Here is a 21,514-nt window from a genome sequence, read left to right as displayed (position 1 = left end):
TCTTTCAAATTTTGATAGGTTTCAATGAGTTTCCACCTAATTCTTCTCAACACCATGAGTAAAGGTCCAGAGCCATCAAATGCTCTGCATACGTTAACCCTTCCATTCCTGAGATCGTTCCAGTGAAACTCCTCTGGACCTTCTCCGATGCTGGCGCATCCTTTCTTACATGCTTAGCTGGTATTGTGATTATGTTCCCTTTGTACTGATTACAAGGAGGTTTTGTCCCACTAGGGTTGTGCTAAAGGTGAATCCAACAGCCGTGCATTCCATCTTAGAACGGGTAACGAGTGAAGATGAGGAGCCTGGAAGTCACTTACTGGAGGATGAAGAAGGTGGAGGCCATTCACTAAAAGATGTCTGTGATTTGGGAAAGCATGAACCCTCACCTTTCTCCTCTCGCCGAGTCATGTATGAAAACGAGGAGGTAAAATCAATTCTTTTACACATTAAAGAAATTGCTAAGATTTCATTTTTGAATTGCCAGAGTCATAGGAAAGAAACAGTTTATATATCATTATTGCCATGTTATTATTCTGCATGATAAATCATAATGGATGACGCTGTTGGTTCTCATTTCTTTATTTATCAAGGCAAAGGAGATTTTTTATTTCAGGTATCCAAGTTGATATTCATTGTTTCCAGGGTAAAGCTGTCTCAGATTCAGATTTATTTATTTATTTATTTATCAAAACATAGAGTGAAATGAGAAATTTGCACTAACAACTAACACAACCTAAGGGTGTGCTGGAGGCCATTCTGGTGCCACATAGCATGTCACAACAACAGCAAAACAACCCACTTTCCTCCCTCCCTCCCACCCATGCAGACAGTCCTCCAGCCCCAGTACAGGCTACTGGGTCTCCAGTCTCATGGCTTCGGACATCAGGCTTTGATTTCTGTGTTTCCATTCGACCTTCAGGCTTTGATTGTTGCTATCGATGCCTGGACTTGCCAATAATGGGACCCCAAACTTCAGGCTCGCCGACTCACCGGCCCTTGTTCCTTCTATTTGCACAGTCTTCAGACTTTATCAGGGCAGGTATAGCAGGACAGATTTAATATAAAGAAAGTACAGAAGGGCTCAGTAGTTCTGAAGTTCTTTGTTTTCCCACTGTCAAGTCGGATTTCTTTTGTTCTTTGAACATGTGCAGCTTCCCCACTTGAAAGGGATTGAATGCGTCTACCTGAGGGATTTTTAACTGGATTCCACTCAATGACCAAACAACTTTTTCTTTTTCCTCCTTTTATTTTTCGCAAGTGCGGCAGTTTGATAGTTCCATTAGTTCCATCAACCATTAGCCATTAGACAATAGTCACTAGTCTTTAGTCATTAGACACTAGTCATAAGACACTGGTCATTAGTCATAAGACACTAGTCATTAGACAAGTCATTAGTTATTAGACAAGTCATTAGGTGAAAAACTGGCTACCTCTGCAGACTTTGTAGATGGATTCCGACCTGCACCTTTCCGCTCCCTCATAGAAACGTTGTTTTCAAACCGAGCGACCCCTCCCAAAGATTCCCAAGCTCTTCTTAAATCTCGCGCCATTTCCCAGAAGCGCCTGCACGTGATGATACCCGTGCCGTGAAGCTAGTGCTAACCCAACACGCAGTGACAGCAGTGCTCTTTTCCATGAAACAGTCTCTCAAGTTATTTAAAGTGCAGCATCTTACCACAGATTTCAACGCTGTTCCCGGACTGCCGCTTTGATGCTGCTGGGTCCTCCTGATGTTCCAGGCAGAAGCAGCGCACAGGCAGTGGGTTCCATCCGGTCTATCAGTGGATTCTCGCTATTACTTTTAAATTTTATTTTCTTTTGCCTCTGGGTCCCAATACTTTCTAGAGATTCTAGTTTGACTTGACACCCACATTTACCTGCATGTATACTTTCTACATGAACGAATTAGGTGTTGACTTTCATCGGAGTAGGTACATTAGAAAAAGATATAGAAAAAAGATTAGCTTTACTTTTCACAGCTACATCAAAACATACCATTGGAATGCGTATTTTGCATCAAATCAGATCAGTGAGGATTGTGCTAGGCAGCCTGCAAGTGTCGCCACACATCTGGCGCCAACATGGCATGCCCACAGCTCACTAGCACTAACCTGTATATGTTTGGAATGTGGGAGGAAACCAGACCATCCAGAGGAAACTCATCCAGTCACGGGAGAATGTACAAACTTCTTACAGACAGTGGCAATAGACAAAAACGAAACTGAATCACAGTAATACACACAAAATGCTGGAGGAACTCAGCAACTCTGGCAGCATCTATGGAAAGGAATAAAGAGTTGACGCTTTGGTCTAAGACCCTTCATTAGGATTGGAAAGGAAGGGGAAACAAGCCAGAATAAGAAGGCAGAGTTAGGGAATGGAGTACAAGTTAGAAGGTGCAGAAGGTGATAGTGAGACCAGGTGAACTGAACCCCAATCAGTGATCTCTGGCACGGTAAAGTATTATGTTGACCTCTACACTACCTTGCCGCCCTTAGAGCTGCGATTGTGCATAAGGTCACAGGTGTCTGTAAGATTTTTAATTGTGTGGCAAATTTATTTGTTATGCACAGAAATTGTGGCATCAACTCAATACTTGTAAACTTGTAACATGTGAAAATAGGCAAAACTTTTGCCATCATCTTGCTCAAGGCAGCTATCATCTGTAACTTGAAAACTGGTATAGTTCCCTGTTGCCATGATGCTGTGTGACTTACTTGATCTCTGTGCTCTCTACAGATGGTGATGCCAGGGGATCAGCTGGAAATGGGTCAGTTCCAGGATAAAACCATAAGCACCTCCCATTATGTACTGGAGCTTACATTACCAAATCTCAACCTTGCATTGCCAAACAAGGCATTCTATGAGAAAGTGTATAACAGGTAAGTCTTAAGTCATTACTGCTATAAGCATAGCATAACTTCTGGTTATTTCTCCCTCCCCTCTTTTTTTTCCATTCCCCATTCAGGCTCCCTACTTTCCCTTTCTCTCCTTACCTGCCTGTCACCTCCTCCTGGTACCCCTCTGCCTTCCCTTTCTCCCACAGGTCCACTTCCCTCTCCTATCAGATTGCTTCTTCTTCAGCCCTTTGCTTCTTCCACCTTCTAGCATCTCAATTCATCTCCCCCCCCCCACCCATCTACCTTCCCATTCACCTGGTCTCACTGTGAATCATGTGCAAACAACATTCCCTGAGGCTTCCTTTTCCAATAATTCGTATAGTTGGATATTTACAATAATCCAACTGTGCCATATTTACCTTTAATATATTTTATTCCTTATTTTTAAAATGAAGTCTAACAATGCCTCTTCTTGCATCCTACTCTTCAAGTTCAAGTTCGTTGTCATTCAACCATATACATGTAAAGATAGATATATAGACACTTTATTGATCCCAAAGTAAATTATAGTGTCACAGTAGCGTTTCAAGTGCACAGATATAAAAATATTAGAAGAGAAGAAAAAAGAATAAAGATAAGTTACTACAAACTGTCTAACGGGGGTGGGGTCGTCACTTCTCCGACTATAGATTGACTCATTATAGAGTCTAATAGCCAAGGGTAAGAATGACCTTATATAGTGCTCTTTGGAGCAGCGCAGTTGTCTCAGTCTGTTACTTAAAGTGCTCCTCTGTTCAGCCAAGGTGACATGCGAGGGTGAGAAACATTGTCCAGAATTGCCAGGATTTTCCGTAGGGTCCTTTGTTCTACCACAGCATCCAGTGTGTCCAGTTTGACTCCTATAACAGAGCCAGCCTTTCTAATCAGTTTAATGAACCTATGTTGATGCCAATTGCCCCAGCACACCACTGCGTAGAAGATTGTACTGATGCCAACAGACTGGTAGAACATGTGAAGGAGGAGACCTCCAGACCGAGGTGCACAGCCCAGTACCTATGACTCACATACAACACATAAGTTAATATTACCACAAATAAGTTCACAAATAATAAAACATATCCCAGAAGATTGACATTTAGCATATGACACATGTTAAAAAGTAAACAGTATAACGTTCCTGGAACTTCATAGCAATGAGACTTGGTGGTGTCAGAGAGTTCATTTGTCTTGCGGCCTGGGGGAAGAAGCTATTTCCCATCCTAACAGTCCTTGTCCTAATGCTATTATACCTCCTGTCTGATGATAGGGGTTCAAAGAGACTGTGTGACAGATGGGGGGATCCTTGACAATACTAAGGGCCCCGTATACACAGCGGTTCTGATAAATATCTTGGATCGGTGGAAGAAGGTCTCCAATGATCCTTTCAGCAGGCTTCACAATCCTTTGTAGGGTTTTGCAGTCAGATGCCTTGCAATTCCCATGCTAGACAGTGATGCAGCAAGTCAGGACATTCTTGACGGTGCTCCTGTAAAAGTTGGTTAGAATGGGGGGGGGGGTTGTTGAGGAGGAAGCTCGTGCCCATCTCCTCAAGAAGTGGAGATGCTGCTGTACTTTCTTGACTAAGGAGGTGGTGTTGGTCATCTGTTATGTACTGTCCTAGAAACCTGGTGCATCTCTTTCCATGAAGGAGCTGTTTACGTGCAGTGAGGTGGTCAGCCTGCACTTTCCTAAGGTCCACAATCATCTCTTTAGTTTTGTCCACATTAAGACTCGAGTTGTTATGCTACAAGCTGCTCTACCTCTCGTTGACATTGTTGATGAGGCTAACCTCTGTTGTGTCATCAGTGAACTTGATTCAGTTTGAGCTGGATCCAGCAGTCCAGTCATGCGTCAGCAAAGTGAACAGCCCAGCACTGGGGGGTGCCAATGCTCAGCATGATGGAGCTAGAGATGTTGCTGCCAACACGGACTGACTATCTTTCCGTCAAGAAGTCCTAGGTCCAGTTGTAGAGAGGTTTCGAGACTCGACGATGACAGTTTACCCATCAGTTTCTGAGGGATGATCATATTAAATGCCGAGTTGAAGTTAATAAACTGCATCCTGACATATGAGGTGCCGTTTTCCAGGTGGGACAGGACAGCACATGCTATAGCATTGTCAGCGGTCCGATTTGAGCAGTAAACCAACTGGAAAGGTTCCAATTTAGCAAGAAGATGGTATTTAATGCGGTCCATACCAGCCACTCAAAACATTTCATTACTGTTGAGGTTAGTGCCTCTGGGCAGTAGCTGTTAAAGTAGGTTACTGTTGCCCTCTTGGGCACCGAGATAATGGTGGCTGCCTTGAAATTTGTGGGAACAGTGGACTGCTCCAGAGAGATGTTGAAGACGTCTATTAGAACCTCTGTTAACTGGGCGGCACAATCCCTTAGCACCCAACCAGTTACATTATCAGGCCCCATAGCTTTATGTGAGTTGACTTTGGCTAGGGTCTTCCTCACATTTGCTGTGTCCGGACAGAATGCAAGCTCCCCAGTGGGAAGGGGGTACTTTCTTGCAGGCATATTGTTCTGTGCATCAAACCATGTGTAAAAGACATTTAGCCTATCAAGAAGAGAGGCATCACTGTTGTTGACGCACAGTGTGTGGGGCTTGGAGCTCATGCAGTGCTTCCCTAACATTAGCTTTGGTGGGGTGTGGGGTGGGTGGTGTATACAGCCACGATCACAATGGCAGTAAACTCCTTCAGTAAGTAGAAGAGCCTGCACTTCACTGTTTTAAAAACTCCCAACAGTGAGTTGTCTCTGCTGAAGTGTTCACACCTCACCAGAGACTACGAGATTTTTATCTGCCCAAAAAGAGATAAAGCACTTTAGCTGGATGACAGCTTCAGGAGTGGTATCCTGGAGCCATATTTCCATCATGATGAGTCGCAGCAGTCCTTCATCTCACGCTGATTCAGTTGTGAATATAATCACCAATAAATGGTTTATTTTCTTGCAATTGAATGTTTGAAAGGTGAATCAACGAGAGAGCCAGCCCGCAGGATTTCACCTTTAGCCTCACACAAATGCCAGATCACTCACTGTGCTTCTGTTTCCTCACGCACCACTTCCAACCCTTTCTTCCCTGAGTGGCTGTAGCAGGCAATGACACTGTATGCAATAAACCTATGCTGTGCAGCTCCTCTGCTATCCAGCAACTTGCCAGTGAGGTAGACTTGCAGTAGTTGGTGTTCTTAATATCCAGCAGTATCTTGTGATCATAGGACCATAAGAAATAGCAACAGAATTAGGCCCACCGAGTCTGCTCCGCCATTTAATCATGGCTGGTCCACTTTCCCTCTCAACCCCTTTCTCTTGCCATCTCCCCACAACCTTTCAAGTCCTGACTAATCAAGAACCTATCATCCTCTGCCTTAAATACACCCAATGACCTGGCCTGTGGCAATTATAAGAAGGACATAAAGGACGAATAATTACACCATTAGTTGAAGCCAGATTGACTGCTGTGACTGGCTGTGCCACTATCTTTGGAATTTGTCTGTTATCTTGAGAATTTGAGAATACTGTTTAATTAACTGTTATGCTACCATTCCACCTTACGGAAATATTGAAGCTGTTACAGGTTAGCTAAGTACACTTTCTTTGGCTACAAAGTCCTACGTGTCAGGTGGCTAAGGTAAGGGATTTTATTAATTCAAGTATGCTTTTTCCTATTAAGTAATTGTTAACGTGTGGTTCTTTACTCTTACTACAGAATAAACAATGACCTATTGCTGTGGGAGCCCACTGCACCATCTCCCGTTGAGACAGTAGAAAACATTACCTACGGAGTCGGGTTGTCTGTGGCCAGCCAAATGATCAATGCGTTCAGCAAAGAAAATCTCACTCCATTCAAGTCTGCCCTCCTCCAGGATGGTATAGTATCATTTTGATATTTTGTCTTTGTCAGTGAACCTGTTTAACTCCCAGCTTGTTCTAGGTTTGAAGTCTGAGAGTTGAACAGCTGAGTGCTTAATATATTGAATGTTTCCTACCACCTCACCACCATCCCCTCTCCGCCCAACCAAGTGCAGCAGAGGCTGACTGTTGTCTCTGCTTCCCAATCCTGCACATTGAATATAAGTGGATAATATACTGCTGTATGGTCATAGTCATAAATCATACAACACAGAAACAAGCCCTTCACTAAATTGTTCATATTGACCAAGATTCCCATCTAAGCTAGTCCCATTTGACCCATGTTCCTCCAAACCTTTCCTATTTATGTACCTTTCCAGGTGCCTTTTAAAATGTTATTAATGTACTTATCTCAGCCACTTTCTCTGGCAACTCATTCCATATATGCACCATCCTCTGGATGAAAAAGTTGCCCTTCAGGTTCCTCTCCGCTTTCTCTTTAAACCTGTACTCTCTAGTTCTTGGTTCCCCAACCCTGAGGAAGTAAGATTGTACACATTAACCATATCTATAACCCTTGTGATTTTGTGCACTTCTTTAAGATCATCCCGTATTCTCCTACATTTCAATGATAGAAGCCCCAACCTGCTCAGTTGCTCAATAACTTAGTTCAAGTCCCACCAATAACCTCATGAATCTCCTCTGCGCTCTTTCCAACAATGGCATCTGTCCTATAACAGGGTGACCAAGCTTGAACCCAATATTCCAAATGCGGCCTCATCAGCATATTTTATAACTGTGATATTATATCTCAACTACTGTATTCAGGAGGCAGGCTTGATGAATACAGCACGCAAAAAGCCTTCCTTGCCAGCCAGTCTACCTGCGATATCACTTCCAGTGAATCATGTACTTCTACTCTTAGGTCGATCTGTTCTACAAGACATTCCAGGGCCCTACCATTCACTGTGAAGTCTTGTTCTCATTTGTCTTCCCAAAATGCAACACCAAATATTTAACAGAATTAAACTCCCATTTGCCATTCCTTAGTCCAGCAGTCCCCAACCACCGGGCCGCGAGGAAACGATATGATTTGGCGATTTGAGTCAGCTGCACCTTTCCTCGTTCCCTGTCACGCCCACTGTTGAGCTTGAACGCACACGAGGTCATTACGCATGCGAGGTCATTACCCGCGCGTCATCCATGTCAGCGCGGGAAGGAGATCAACTCCTTGAGCTTGCAAATGATGGCGGGCTGAAAAGTACGTTTGACATAACATCTCTGCTGGCATTCCGGATCAAAGTCAAGGCTAAATATACTGAGACAGCCATGAAAGCACTGAAAATGGTGCTTCCATTTCCAACATATCACTGCAATGAATGCAACGAAAACTAAATTGTGGAATAGACTGGACACAAGGAACCCCCTTCAAGTATTGCTGTCTCCCATCACCCTTCAATGGCACCGTTTTGTTGCAGGGAAACAAACCCGGGACTCCCACTGATCCAGCGATATTGGTGTGTTGCAATGATTTTATATGTTCATACAGGGAAAATATGTGCTGTGTGTTTAATATCCAAATGTTACTTAAAATGTTATGATGCTATTGACTTATAAGTGACTTATATAACCATATAACAATTACAGCACGGAAACAGACCATCTCTGCCTTTCTAGTCCGTGCCGAACGCTAGTCTCACCTAGTCCCACCGACCTGCACTCAGCCCATAACCCTCCATTCCTTTCCTATCCATATACCTATCCAATTTTTTTCTTTAAATGACAATATCGAACCTGCCTCTACCACTTCTACTGGAAGTTCGTTCAACACTTACTTCAAGCTCCCCTGTCCTCCCCTGATAATTGACTTATCACTATATTCATGGGAAGAAAATAATGTGCTGTGTGTTTAATATTAAATTCATTTGACAAACCCTTTTAGAAACAAAATTGAGTGTATTAGCCACTTATCACCTATATTCCGGTCATGATTAACACCCCCTCCCCCAACAGAATCGCCAAAAACGATCTGTAGAAAAAAATTGGCACATACGCGCATGCGTACAGGTGCCTGCGCAAGACTTCATGGTCATGGTAATCTTTCTTGGGGTAAACACAACGTATTTGACTGCTACTCTTGTCCGTTGGCAACCGTACCCCCCCCACTCCCGGGTCGGCCGGTCCGCAAGAATATTGTCAATAATAAACCAGTCCGCGGTGCAAAACGGGTTGGGGACCCAGCTGATCAAAATGCCTTGGTATATCCTGATTACCATCTGCACTGGTCATGATAAAATACCAGCCTACCCGCCAGTAATATCATGAAGGATCCCACCCCACCCTGCTCATGGACTGTTTGTCCCACTCCCATCAGGAAGGAGGCTATGTGGCATCTATGCCAGGACTACCAGACTCACAAATAATTACTTTTCCTAAGCAGTAGAGCTGATCAACACTTCCACCCACTAATCCACCCCTCGACACCCCCAACCACCATTACTTTATCTTTTCCTGTCAGTCACCTTACTCCTATCACTCCTCTGCCTAGCGTCACTTTATGACATACAATCAATCTATGTATATAAGCTATTTTATGTATTTATATTTATGGAGTTTTTTAACATTATTGTATTCCTTATGTTTTATTTTTTTTTCTGTAGAAACCATAGAAAAACTACAGCACAGAAACAGGCCTTTTGGCCCTTCTTGGCTGTACCGAACCATTTTCTGCCTAGTCCCACTGACCTGCACATGGACCATATCCCTCCATACACTTCCCATCCATGTATTCTCTAATTTATTCTTAAATGTTAAAAAAGAACCCGCATTTACCACCTCGTCTGGCAGCTCATTCCACACTTCCACCACTCCCTGTGTGAAAAAGCCCCCCCTAATGTTCCCTTTAAACTTTTCCTCCTTCACCCTTAACCCATGTCCTCTGGTTTTTTTTCTCCCCTTGCCTCAGTAGAAAAAGCCTGCTTGCATTCACTCTATCTATACCCATCATAATTTTATATACCTCTATCAAATCTCCCCTCATTCTTCTACGATCCAGGGAATAAAGTCCTAACCTATTCAACCTTTCTCTGTAACTGAGTTTCTCAAGTCCCAGCAACATCCTTGTAAACCTTCTCTGCACTCTTTCAACCTTATTAATATCCTTCCTGTAATTTGGTGACCGAAACTGAACACAATACTCCAGATTCGGCCTCACCAATGCCTTATACAACCTCATCATAACATTCCAGCTCTTACACACAATACTTTGATTAATAAAGGCCAATGTACCAAATGCTCTCCTTACGACCCTGTCTACCTGTGACACCACTTTTAGGGAATTTTGTATCTGTATTCCCAGATCCCTCTGTTCTACTGCACTCCTCAGTGCCTTACCATTTACCTTGTATGTTCTACTTTGGTTTGTCCTTCCAAAGTGCAATACCTCATACTTGTCTGTATTAAACTCCATCTGTCATTTTTCAGCCCATTTTTCCAGCTGGTCCAAATCCCTCTGCAAGCTTTGAAAACCTTCCTCCCTGTCCACTACACCTCCAATCTTTGTATCATCAGCAAATTTGCTGATCCAATTTACCACATTATCATCCAGATCATGATATAGATGACAAATAACAATGGACCCAGCACTGATCCCTGTGGCACACCACTAGTCACAGGCCTCCACTCTGAGAAGCAATCCTCTACTACCACTCTTTGGCTTCTTCCATTGAGCCAATGTCTAATCCAATTTACCACCCCTCCATGTATACCTAGCGACTGAATTTTCCTAACTAACCTCCCATGCGGGACCTTGTCAAAGGCCTTACTGAAGTCCATGTAGACAACATCCACTGCCTTCCCTTCATCCACTTTCCTGGTAACCTCCTCGAAAAACTCCAATAGATTGGTCAAACATGACCTACCACGCACAAAGCCAAGTTGACTCTCCCTAATAAGTCCCTGTCTATCCAAATGCTTGTAGATTCTGTCTCTTAGTACTCCCTCTACCCACTACCGACGTCAAATTTACCGGCCTAGAATTTCCCGGATTACTTTTCGATCCTTTTTTAAACAACGGAACAACATGAGCCATTCTCCAATCCTCCGGCGCCTCACCCGTAGACACCAACATTTTAAATATATCTGCTAGGGCCCCTGCAATTTCACCACTAGTCTCCTTCAAGGTCCGAGGGAATACCCTGTCAGGTCCTGGGGATTTATCCTCTTTAATTTGCCTCAAGATAGCAAGCACCTCCTCCTTTTCAATCTGTACAGTTTCCGTGATCTCAACACTTGTTTCCCTTAATTCCATAGACTTCATGCCAGTTTCCTTAGTAAATACAGAGGCAAAAAACCCATTTAAGATCTCCCCCATTTCTTTTGGTTCCGCACATAGCCGACCACTCTGATCTTCAGGAGGACCAATTTTATCCCTTACAATCCTTTCACTCTTAATATACCTGTAAACGCTCTTTGGATTATCCTTCACTTTGACTGCTAAGGCAACCTCATGTCTTCTTTTAGCCCTCCTGATTTCCTTCTTAAGTATTTTCTTGCACTTTATATACTCCTCAAGCACCTTATTTACTCCCTGTTTCCTATACATGTCATACAACTCTCTCTTCTTCTTGATCAGAGTTGCAATATCCCTTGAGAACCAAGGTTCCTTATTCCTATTCACTTTGCCTTTAATCCTGACAGGAACATACAAGCTCTGCACTCTCAAAATTTCTCCTTTGAAGGCTTCCCACTTACCAACACATCCTTGACAGAGAACAACCTGTCCCAATCCATGCTTTTTAGATCCTTTCTCATTTCTTCAAATTTGGCCTTCTTCCAGTTTAGAATCTCAACCCTAGGACCAGATCTATCTTTATCCATGATCAAGTTGAAACTAATGGTGTTAGGATCACTGGAACCAAAGTGCTCCCTTACACATACTTCTGTCACTTGTCCTAACTCGTTTCCTAACAGGATACCCAATATTGCATCCCCTCTAGTTGGTACCTCTATATTTTGATTTAGAAAACTTTCCTGAACACATTTTACAAACTCTAACCCATCTAGACCCCTAACAGTATGGCTGTCCTAATCAATATGTGGAAAATTAAAATCCCCTACCACCACAACTTTATGTTTCCTGTGCTATTTTTTTTTGGGCTGCATCAGATCTAGAGCAACAATTATTTCATTCTTCTTTACATTTGTGTACTGGAAATGACATTAAACAGTCTGGAATTCTAGGGTTAGTTCCTTTAGAACAGTGGTTCCCAAACAGTTTTGGATTACCACACCCTTGGTTCCCAGACAACATTCCTAGGACCCCCTCTTCATTTCCAGCCATTACATAAAAACTATAAAGAATTTTGATTTATTATGCATAGTGAAGGATAATAGGAATGACAAATTCAAAGCAACAACAAATAATTGCAAAATTTATTCAAATCTATTTAAAGCTACAAATAAAATTATTTAATTACAGTAAAAACAAATTTCATCAACAATTTTAGAGCATATATTAGTAGTCCAACTACTTCATTGCTTTTTCACCTTTCAATGAAATGGATCAGCTTGGTGCAGTGATATCAGCTTCTCAGTGTCAGGCTGAATGTCACTGAGAAGGAGTCTCAGATCCCCATGTTCAGTAATTTGCAGACTATTGTGTTGCTTTGAATAAAATTGGGTGACTGCACTAAAACCACGCTCCACTAAATATGGTGTTGGTAAGGTAATAAAGAACATCTTGTCTTTTTCCACAGTTCAGGATAGTGTTCAGTGATTTCTTTCTGTATTCTGTATTTCTATATTGCACAATGTGTCTTCCACGTGCTGACATATTTCATCTATTTGTCTTTGAACAGAATTGTCCGCTGAACAGAATTGCTTTAATTATTTGGTCTTGTGACTTATGCAAACCCATACTCAGGTTCTCCCTTATTGCTGGCAGAATCACTTCTTCTCCAGTTGTACAGGGCTTTCCAGATTTAGTTACGAGCAATGAAATATATGAAACTTTCAAGCCTTCACTGTTTTCTTATGAAGTGCTGCCAAAAATGTTTTGGCGTGTTTTCCTTCTATGAAAGTTTAACTGAAAGGACAGAAAATAAACCAAGTGCTTGTTTGCTTTGTCAGAGTGTATTCTTTTCGAATGTTCAAGGAGCCTAGACAGTTTCATTCTCTCATTTGTCAAAGTCATAGTCATACTTTATTGACCCGGGGGAAATTGGTTTTTGTTACAGTTGCACCATAAAAAATAAATAGTAATAGAACTATAAATAGTTAAATAGTAATATGTAAATTATGCCAGTAAATTATGAAATATGTCCAGGACCAGCCTATCGACTCAGGGTGTCTGACCCTCCAAGGGAGGAGTTGTAAAGTTTGATGGCCACAGATAGGAATGACTTCCTATGACGCTTTGTGCTGCATCTCGGAGGAATGAGTCTCTGGCTGAATGTACATTATGTAGTGGATGGGAGACATTGACCAAGATGGCATGCAACTTAGACAGCATCCTCTTTTCAGACACCACAGTGAGAGAGTCCAGTTCCATCCCCACAACATCACTGGCCTTACGAATGAGTTCGTTGATTCTGTTAGTGTCTGCTACCCTCAGCCTGCTGCCCCAGCACACAATAGCAAACATGATCACACTGGCCACCACAGACTCATAGAACATCCTCAGCATCGTCTGGCAGATGTTAAAGGACCTCAGTCTCCTCAGGAAATAGAGACGGCTCTGACCCTTCTTGTAGACAGCCTCAGTGTTCTTTGACCAGTCCAGTTTATTGTCAATTCATATCCCCAGGTATTTGTAATCCTCCATCATGTCCACACTGAGCCCCTGGATGGAAATAAGGGTCACCGGTACCTTAGCTCTCCTCAGGTCTACCACCAGCTCCTTAGTCTTTTTCACATTAAGCTGCAGATAATTCTGCTTCACACCATGTGACAAAGTTTCCTACCGTAGCCCTGTACTCAACCTCATCTCCCTTGCTGATGCATCCAACTATGGCAGAGTCATTAGAAAACTTCTGAAGATGACAAGACTCTGTGCAGTAGTTGAAGTCCGAGGTGTAAATGGTGAAGAGAAAGGGAGACAAGACAGTCCCCTGTGGAGCCCCAGTGCTGCTGATCACTCTGTCGGACACACAGTGTTGCAAGCACACGTACTGTGGTCTGCCAGTCAGGTAATCAAGAATCCATGATACCAGGGAAGCATCCACCTGCATCACTGTCAGCTTCTCCCCCAGCAGAGCAGGGCGGATGGTGTTGAATGCACTGGAGATGTCAAAAAACACAACCCTCACAGTGCTCGCTGGCTTGTCCAGGTGGGCGTAGACACGGTTCAGCAGGTAGACGATGGCATCCTCAACTCCTAGTCGGGGCTGGTAGGTGAACTGGAGGGGATCTAAGTGTGGCCTAACCATAGGCCAGAGCAGCTCCAGAACAAGTCTCTCCAGGGTCTTCATGATGTGGGAGGTCAATGCCACCGGTCTGTAGTCATTGAGGCCGCTGGGGCGCGGCGTCTTCGGCACAGGGACAAGGCAGGACGTCTTCCACAGTACAGGAACTCTCCGGAGCCTCAGGCTCAGGTTGAATACATGGCGAAGTACTCCACATAGCTGAGGGTCACAGGCTTTGAGCACCCTGGTACTGACACCATCCGGTCCTGCAGCCTTGCTTGGGTTTCAGCTGTCTTCTCACCTGTCAGCCGTGAAGCCCACCGTGATCAACAAAGGGGAAAGTTATGACATCATCATACTCCAGGCAAAACCTAACCCAGTTCTCTGCCTGAAGGTACATAAAGTGGGGCAGCAATGTCTCAGTTGGGCCAAAGAGAAATTCAGTCAACGCCATTCAATGGAGCAAATTCTGAACTTAATCCCATTGAATGCCGTGACCTAATTCACAGGAAATGCGCCACTGCATGATTACAGTATGGTGAGCCTGTGTAATTTCTTACTATAGATAGCTGTGGAGGTCAAGTCATTGTCATAGAGTGCAACAGCACAGAAACAGGCCCTTTGGTCCATCTAGTCTGTGCCGAACTATAATTCTGCTGAGTTTCATTAACCTGCACCTGGACCGTAGCCCTCTATACCCCTCTCATCTATGTTCTTATCAAAACCTCTAAAATGTTGAAATTAAATCCACACCTTCCACTTCCACTTGCAGCTCATTCCACACTTGTACCACCCTCTGAGTGTGTATTTAAGGCTGAGTTTGATAGGTTCTTGATTGGTAAGGGAGTTAAGGGTAACACATGAATATGAGAGAATGGTGTTGAAAATCAGCCGTGATTGAAGGGCAGAGCAGACCAAATAGGCTGTATCACTTAATTCTGCTCCTTTATCTCATGGTCTTACGGTCTGTGTGGTCAATGAGTTAGTTAATTTTGTGATGTAGGAAATACATTAGTCAAAATGCAAAAGCAAGTGTGCTCAAATTGAAAAGTGATAATGACTAGGCAATCTGTTTTGGACATTAAGAATGCCCAAGACACCAAGAAATCTCTCCAGCTCATCGAATCTTTTGGTGAAGATGGCTCCGTCGGTCAACATCTTCTGGATCTACCAGGAAACTGTTTATTTCACTTCTTTTAGGACTGTTTTTCATCTTAAGTGTGTTTCTGGAACTGTTAGAGCCTGTGATTTACAGTTTGGAGACCGACTGAGTGATCCAGTGCTTTGCTGTCTCTGAGAAGACTCCGGGAAACGAGTGCAAGCCTTGAGATGAAGAAACTGCAAGATGGGTCATGAGCCGGTGTTGACTCATTTTCACCAATTAAGGTTTCCATTACTCACCAATTAAAACGACAAGGAAGATTGAAGCATCAAGGTGAATGTGGAGGGTGAGTGAGGGTTCAACGTCGACTACCAGTCTTTTGAACACTGATGGGATCCCTCTGCACCTGTTAGAAGGAGCCTGTGTGGCCTAGCACTGTGCCCAGAGGGTAGGCTTCTGCGTTCAAGTAGTGTCTCCCTCTCTCTTTCGATGATATTGGAAGTTGATACTGAGGTTCTGTGATTATGGATTTGGACTGTGGACTTTTTCAATCATGATTTTTATATTCTGTGTTGTGGCCTGTTCTTTCTTGTTGTGTGGAAAAGGGGGCATTTGGGGGCCGGTGTTCTTGTTGCATTTCATGTGGGGGAGGGGGATTTGGGGACTGGTATTCTTGTTGTGTTTCATGGGAGGGAGGAGGGGTTGTGGGGGTTGATGATCATGTTGCTGTTCTTTTTTTGTGTGGGGGGGCATTTGCTGTTTCTCTTTAAACTGACTTGCATGGTTTTTTTTGTTTCGTGGCTATCTGGAGAAGAAGAATCTCAGAGTTGTGTCCTGCATACATACTTCAATAATAAATGAACCTTTGAAAAGAGCTGCAAAGACCTTAGTCTGGCAGTGCATCTAAAAGCCTGTTGATGTGGAGGTATAATGAGGGGTACAGATCGGGAAAATGAAATCAAACTTTTTCGACTGAGATTGGGTGAGGTTAAAACTAGAGGTCATAGGTTAAGGGTGAAAGGTGAACTGTTTCAGAGGAACCTGGGGGCAGGGGGTCTACTTCATTCAGCAGGTGGTGAGAGTGTGGAACAAGCTACCAGCAAAAATGGTGGATGCAGGGTTGATTTCAACATGTTAGGAAATTTGGATAGGTACATGGATGGGAGGGATATGGAGGGCTATGGTCCAAGGTGTGGGTTGATGGGACTAGGCAGAATAATAGTTTGGCATGGACTAGAGGGGCCAAAGGGCCTGTTTCCATATGTAGTGCTCTATGAGTATATAATAGTCATTACATGTTATGAGATATCCTGACAGAGAGGAGAAACAGTTTCTAATGCCGGATGTAATGGTAACCAGAATGAGAAGTTTAACAGTGCGTGAGTTATCATTGGGTTTATGTACTCTGAAAGCTGGTGAAAACAGATTGAATAACAATAGACACCACAGGGACCGATTTGTAAGGCTAAAGGAAGAGAGCAGGGGGTTGGGAACAACTGGAATTGTTCTTTTAATGGTAAAATGGGCTGCAGGCCATATTTCATGCTGTAAAGATTTTTTTTGTAGCTGGCAGTGTGGTAAACAAACAAGAATGAAATAACTGTGAGTAATGAGATGAGAAATAAAGTAGTGGCGATGATGAATAACTGTCAACCTGTCAGTGTTTTAGTCTCTACCTCTACCCAGTGCATAATTCTTTGTTGTCTTTCACCTTCTGTTTAAGTGCTGTGCACCTGGGCTTTCTACCCATCCTGCGGACAGCCAGGCTTTCTACCCATCCTGCGGACAGCCAGGGTGTTTGGATGAGTGCCTTTGCAACTGTCAGCCATGATCCCTTTCCTGTGTTTCTACAGATGACGAGAGTGGATCTGACGAAGAGTCTCTGCAGTTCCAATCCACCACTGATCCGGCACACAGGTCACGACGCAAAAAGAAAGTTGAACAGTTAAGCAAGACTTGTCAAAGTTTCCTATCGATCCTCCTCAATGTGTCTCATGGGTTGGTGACAGTACATACAGATACCAAGGTGAGTTGATTAGGAATACTGTTGGTTCACGTGTGTGTCCAATGGGTGTGGGTGCCAGAGTGGATGGCATCTCAAATAACGATGAGTTGGAATACAGAAAGGAGATAGAGAGCCTAGTGACATGATGTCATGACTACAACAAAACAGAAGAGCTGGTCATTGACTTCAGGAAGGTGGGGGGGGGGTGCACATGCTCCTGTCTACGTCAGTGGTGTTGAGATTGAGAGCTCCATTTCCAATGTGAGCATTACCAGTAACCTGTCTTGGTCTAATCACATGATGAAGGATATAGACAATGTTTAGGCAGAAGGGATTAATTTAATTGGTTCAGCACAATACTGTGGGCCAAAGGGCCTGTTCCTGTGCTCTACTGTCCTATGTTCTATGTCCATAAGACAGAGAAACAGAATTAGGTCATTTGACCCTCGAGTCTGCTCCACCTTTCCATCATGTCTGATTTATTAACCTCATTCTCCTGCCTTCTCCCAATAATCTTTGACACCCTGTCTAATCAAGGACGTTTCAATCACTGCTTTAAATATACCCAGTCACTTGTCCTCCACAGCCTTCTGTGGCAATGAATTCCACAGATTCACCACCCTCACCTCTGTTCTAAAGAAACATCCCTCTATTCTGAGTCTGTGCCCTCTAGTTCTAGACCCTCACACTATAGGAAACATATTGTCCACATCAACTCTATCTAGACCTTTAATTATTTGATAGGTTTCAATGAGAACTTCCCCCCCCCCAATCATTCTTTTAATCTTGAGTGAGTATAGGCCTAGAGCCATCAAAACGCTCCTCAAGCATTAACACTTTCATTCCTGGAATTATTCTCATGAATCTCCTTTAGACCCTCTCCAATGCCTACACATCTTTTCTTAGATAAGGAGACCAAAATTAATCACATTACTCTGAGTGCGGCCTGACCAGTGCCTTACATGGCTCAGCATTACATCCTTGCTTTTATATTCTAGTCCTCTGGAAATGAATGCTAACATTGCTTTGCCTTCCTTACCACTGACTGAACCTGCAAGTTAACCTTTAGGGAGTCCTGCATGAGGAGTCCCAAGTCCCTCTGCACCTCTAATTACAGAATTTTCACCCAGTTTGGAAAACAGTCCAAGCCTTTACTCCTTCAAGTAAAGTGCATGACCATACACTTTCCTACATTATATTCCACGTGCCACTTCTTTGCACATCCTTCTCATCTACCTACGTCCTTCTGTAGCCTCTCTGCTTCCTCAGTACTACCTGCCTCTCCACCTATCTTTGTATTGGCCACAAAACTATCAATTCTGTCTTCAAATCATTGACATAAAGCATGTAAAAGAAGCGTACAGAAGCAAGATATGCCAGCTAGTTGAGTGGTGTCACAGAAAACCTTTGCACTCAATGTCATTAAGATGAAAGAGTTGATTCTGGACTTCAGGAAGGGTAAGATGTGGGAACACAAACCAATCCTTACAGAGGGATCAGAAGTGGAGAGAGTGAGCTATTTCAAGTTCCTGGGTGTCAGTATCTCTGAGGATCTAATCTGGTCCCAACATATCGATGCAGCTATCAAGAAGACAAGACAGCGGCTATATTCCTTTCGGAGTTTGAAGAGATTTGGTTTGTCACCTAAAACTTTTATAGATGTACTGTGAAGAGCATTCTGACAGGCTGCATCACTGTCTGGTATGGAGTGGAGCTACTGCACAGGACTAAAAGAAGCTACAGAAAGTTGTAAAATTAGTCGCCTCCATCTTGGGTATTAGCCTCCATAGTATCCAAGACATCTTCAAGTAGCGGTGCCTCAGAAAAGTGACATCCATTATTAAGGACTCCCATCACCCAGGGCATGCCCTCTTCTCATTGTTACCATCAGGAAGAAAGCACAGAAGCCTGAAGGCACACACTCAGCGATTCAGGAACAGCTTCTTCCCCTATGCCATACAATCCCTAAATGGTCTTTGAACTCATGAACACTATCTCACTTTTTAAAATATATATTACTTATGTTTTTGCGCTATTTTGATCTATTTAATATATGTATATATACTCACCGTAATTGATTTACTTTTTTTTCCCCATCTTGTATTATCATGTGTTGCATTGTACTGCTGGTGCTAAGTTAACAAATTTCACAACACATGCCAGTGATAATAAATCTGATTCTGCTTCTGATTCAACACCGAGCCCTGTGGAATGCTGCGGGTCACCAGCAACTAACAAAAAAAAGGCCCCCTTTATTCCCACTCTTTGCCTCCTGCCAGTCAGCCAATCTTCTATCCATGCTAGTATTTTTCCTGTAATATCATGGCTCTTAGCTTGTTTAGCAGCACCTTGTCAATCTGAAATCCAAGTACACAACATTCACTGACTCTACTTTGCTTATATTATTTACTATTGCCTCGTAGAATTCCAACAGATTTGTCAGGTAAGATTTCCCCTTAAGGAAACCATGCTGACTGTGACCTATTTTACCATGTGCCTCCAAGTACCTTAAACCTCATCCTTAATAATTTGCAAATTTCCAGTCCTCTGGAACCATTTCAGAATCCTGTGATTTTTGAAAAATCACTACTAGTGTCTGTACGATCTCTTCAGGTACCTCTTTCAGAATTCTGCCATGTAGTCCATCTGGTCCAAGTGACTTATCTACCTTTGGACCTTTCAGCTTCTCAAGCACCTTTTCCTTACTAATAGCAACTACACTCACTTCTGCCCTCTGGCACTCTCAAAATTCTGGCACACTACTGTTGGCTTAGACAGTGAAGACTGATGCAAAATACTTATTTAGTTCGTTTGCCGTTTCTTTGTCCCCCATTACTATCTCTCCAGCGTAATTTTCCAGCAGTCCAGTATTCAGTCTCACCTTTGTTTTACTCTTTATATATTTGAAAAATCTTTTGTTATCCTCTATTATATTATCAGCCTTCATGTTTCATCATTTCCCTCATTAATTCTTTTTTAGTTGCCTTCTGTTGGTTTTTAAAAACTTCAGAATTAGAATCAGTTTTATTATCACCAGCATGTAACGTGAAATTTGTTAACTTAGCAGCAGCAGTTCAATGCAATACATAATCTAGCAGAGAGAGAGAGAGAGAGAGAATAAATAAATAAATAAACAAACAATAACAAATAAACAAGTAAATCAATTACGTATATTGAATAGATTATTAAAAAATGTGCAAAAACTGAAATACTGTATATTTAAAAAAGTGATGTGGTGTCCAAGGCTTCAAAGTCCATTTGAATCGGATGGCAGAGGGGAAGAAGCTGTTCCTGAATCGCTGAGTTTGTGCCTTCAGGCTTCTGTATCTCCTACCTGATGGTAACAGTGAGAAAAGTGCATGCCCTGGGTGCTGGAGGTCTTTAATAATGGACACTGCCTTTCTGAGACACTGCTTCCCACTCATTTTTGCACTATTATATGCCCTGTCTTTTGCTTTTATGTTGTCTTTGACTTCCTTTCTCAGCCTCGGTTGCCTCATCCTCACTTTAGAATACTTCTTCTTTGGGATGTGCCTTCCGAATTGCTCCCAGAAACCCCAGCCATTGCTGTTCTGCTGCCATCCTTGCTATTGTCCCTTTCCAATCAACTCAGGCCAGCACCGCTCTCATGTCTTTGTATTTCCCATTACCCCACTGCATTAGTGATATATCTTGATTTTAGCTTCTCCCTCTCAACTGCAGGGTGAATTTTTTCATATTATGATCATTGCTTCCTAAGGGTTCCTTTACCTCGATCTCTGTAGTCAAATCTGGTTCATTACTTGATACCCAATCCAGAATTGCCTTTTCTCTAGTGGGTCAATCACAAGCTGCTTTAAAGAGCCATATTATAGGTATTCTATTCCCTCTCTTGGGAATCTAATTTTCCCAATCTACCTGCATATTGAAATCCCCAAGACTATTGTAACATTGCCCTCTTTATGTGCCTTTTCTATCTCCTGTTGTAATTTGTAGTCCACATCCTGGCTACTGGCCTGTGTATAACTCCCATTCAGATCTATTAACTGTTGCAGTTTCTTAACTCCACTCGCAAGGATCTTCCAGTCCTATGTTACCTCTTTCTAATGGTAAAAAATTTGATTTCATTTTTTACCAACAGAGCCACCCCACCCCCACTCCTTTCAATACAATGTGTAACCTTGGATGTTAAGGTTCCAACTATGATTTTCTTCCAGCTGCAACTTAAGTGATGCCCACAATGTGATGCCTGCCAATCTCTAACTGTGATACAAGTTCAT

At 42.9% G+C, this 21,514-nt stretch overlaps 1 protein-coding gene across 5 annotated transcripts in view; it reads left to right on the top strand.

The window, feature by feature from the left end:
• LOC134345344 (autophagy-related protein 2 homolog B-like) overlaps positions 1–21,514 on the top strand; it is a 179,606-nt gene that overhangs the window by 93,386 nt on the left and 64,706 nt on the right. For all 5 annotated transcript variants that reach the window (XM_063045873.1, XM_063045890.1, XM_063045882.1 and 2 more), the window contains 4 exons: positions 235–427; positions 2,743–2,885; positions 6,603–6,763; positions 17,104–17,276. In XM_063045873.1, coding sequence (XP_062901943.1) covers positions 235–427; positions 2,743–2,885; positions 6,603–6,763; positions 17,104–17,276 — 670 coding nt within the window. The remainder of the gene's footprint in view (positions 1–234; positions 428–2,742; positions 2,886–6,602; positions 6,764–17,103; positions 17,277–21,514) is intronic.

Source organism: Mobula hypostoma, chromosome 1 (assembly GCF_963921235.1).
Source record: "Mobula hypostoma chromosome 1, sMobHyp1.1, whole genome shotgun sequence".
In the NCBI taxonomy this organism is placed as follows: domain Eukaryota; kingdom Metazoa; phylum Chordata; class Chondrichthyes; order Myliobatiformes; family Myliobatidae; genus Mobula; species Mobula hypostoma.
The sequence above is the reverse complement of the archived record's forward strand: the minus strand, read 5'-3'. Positions and strand labels throughout refer to the sequence as shown.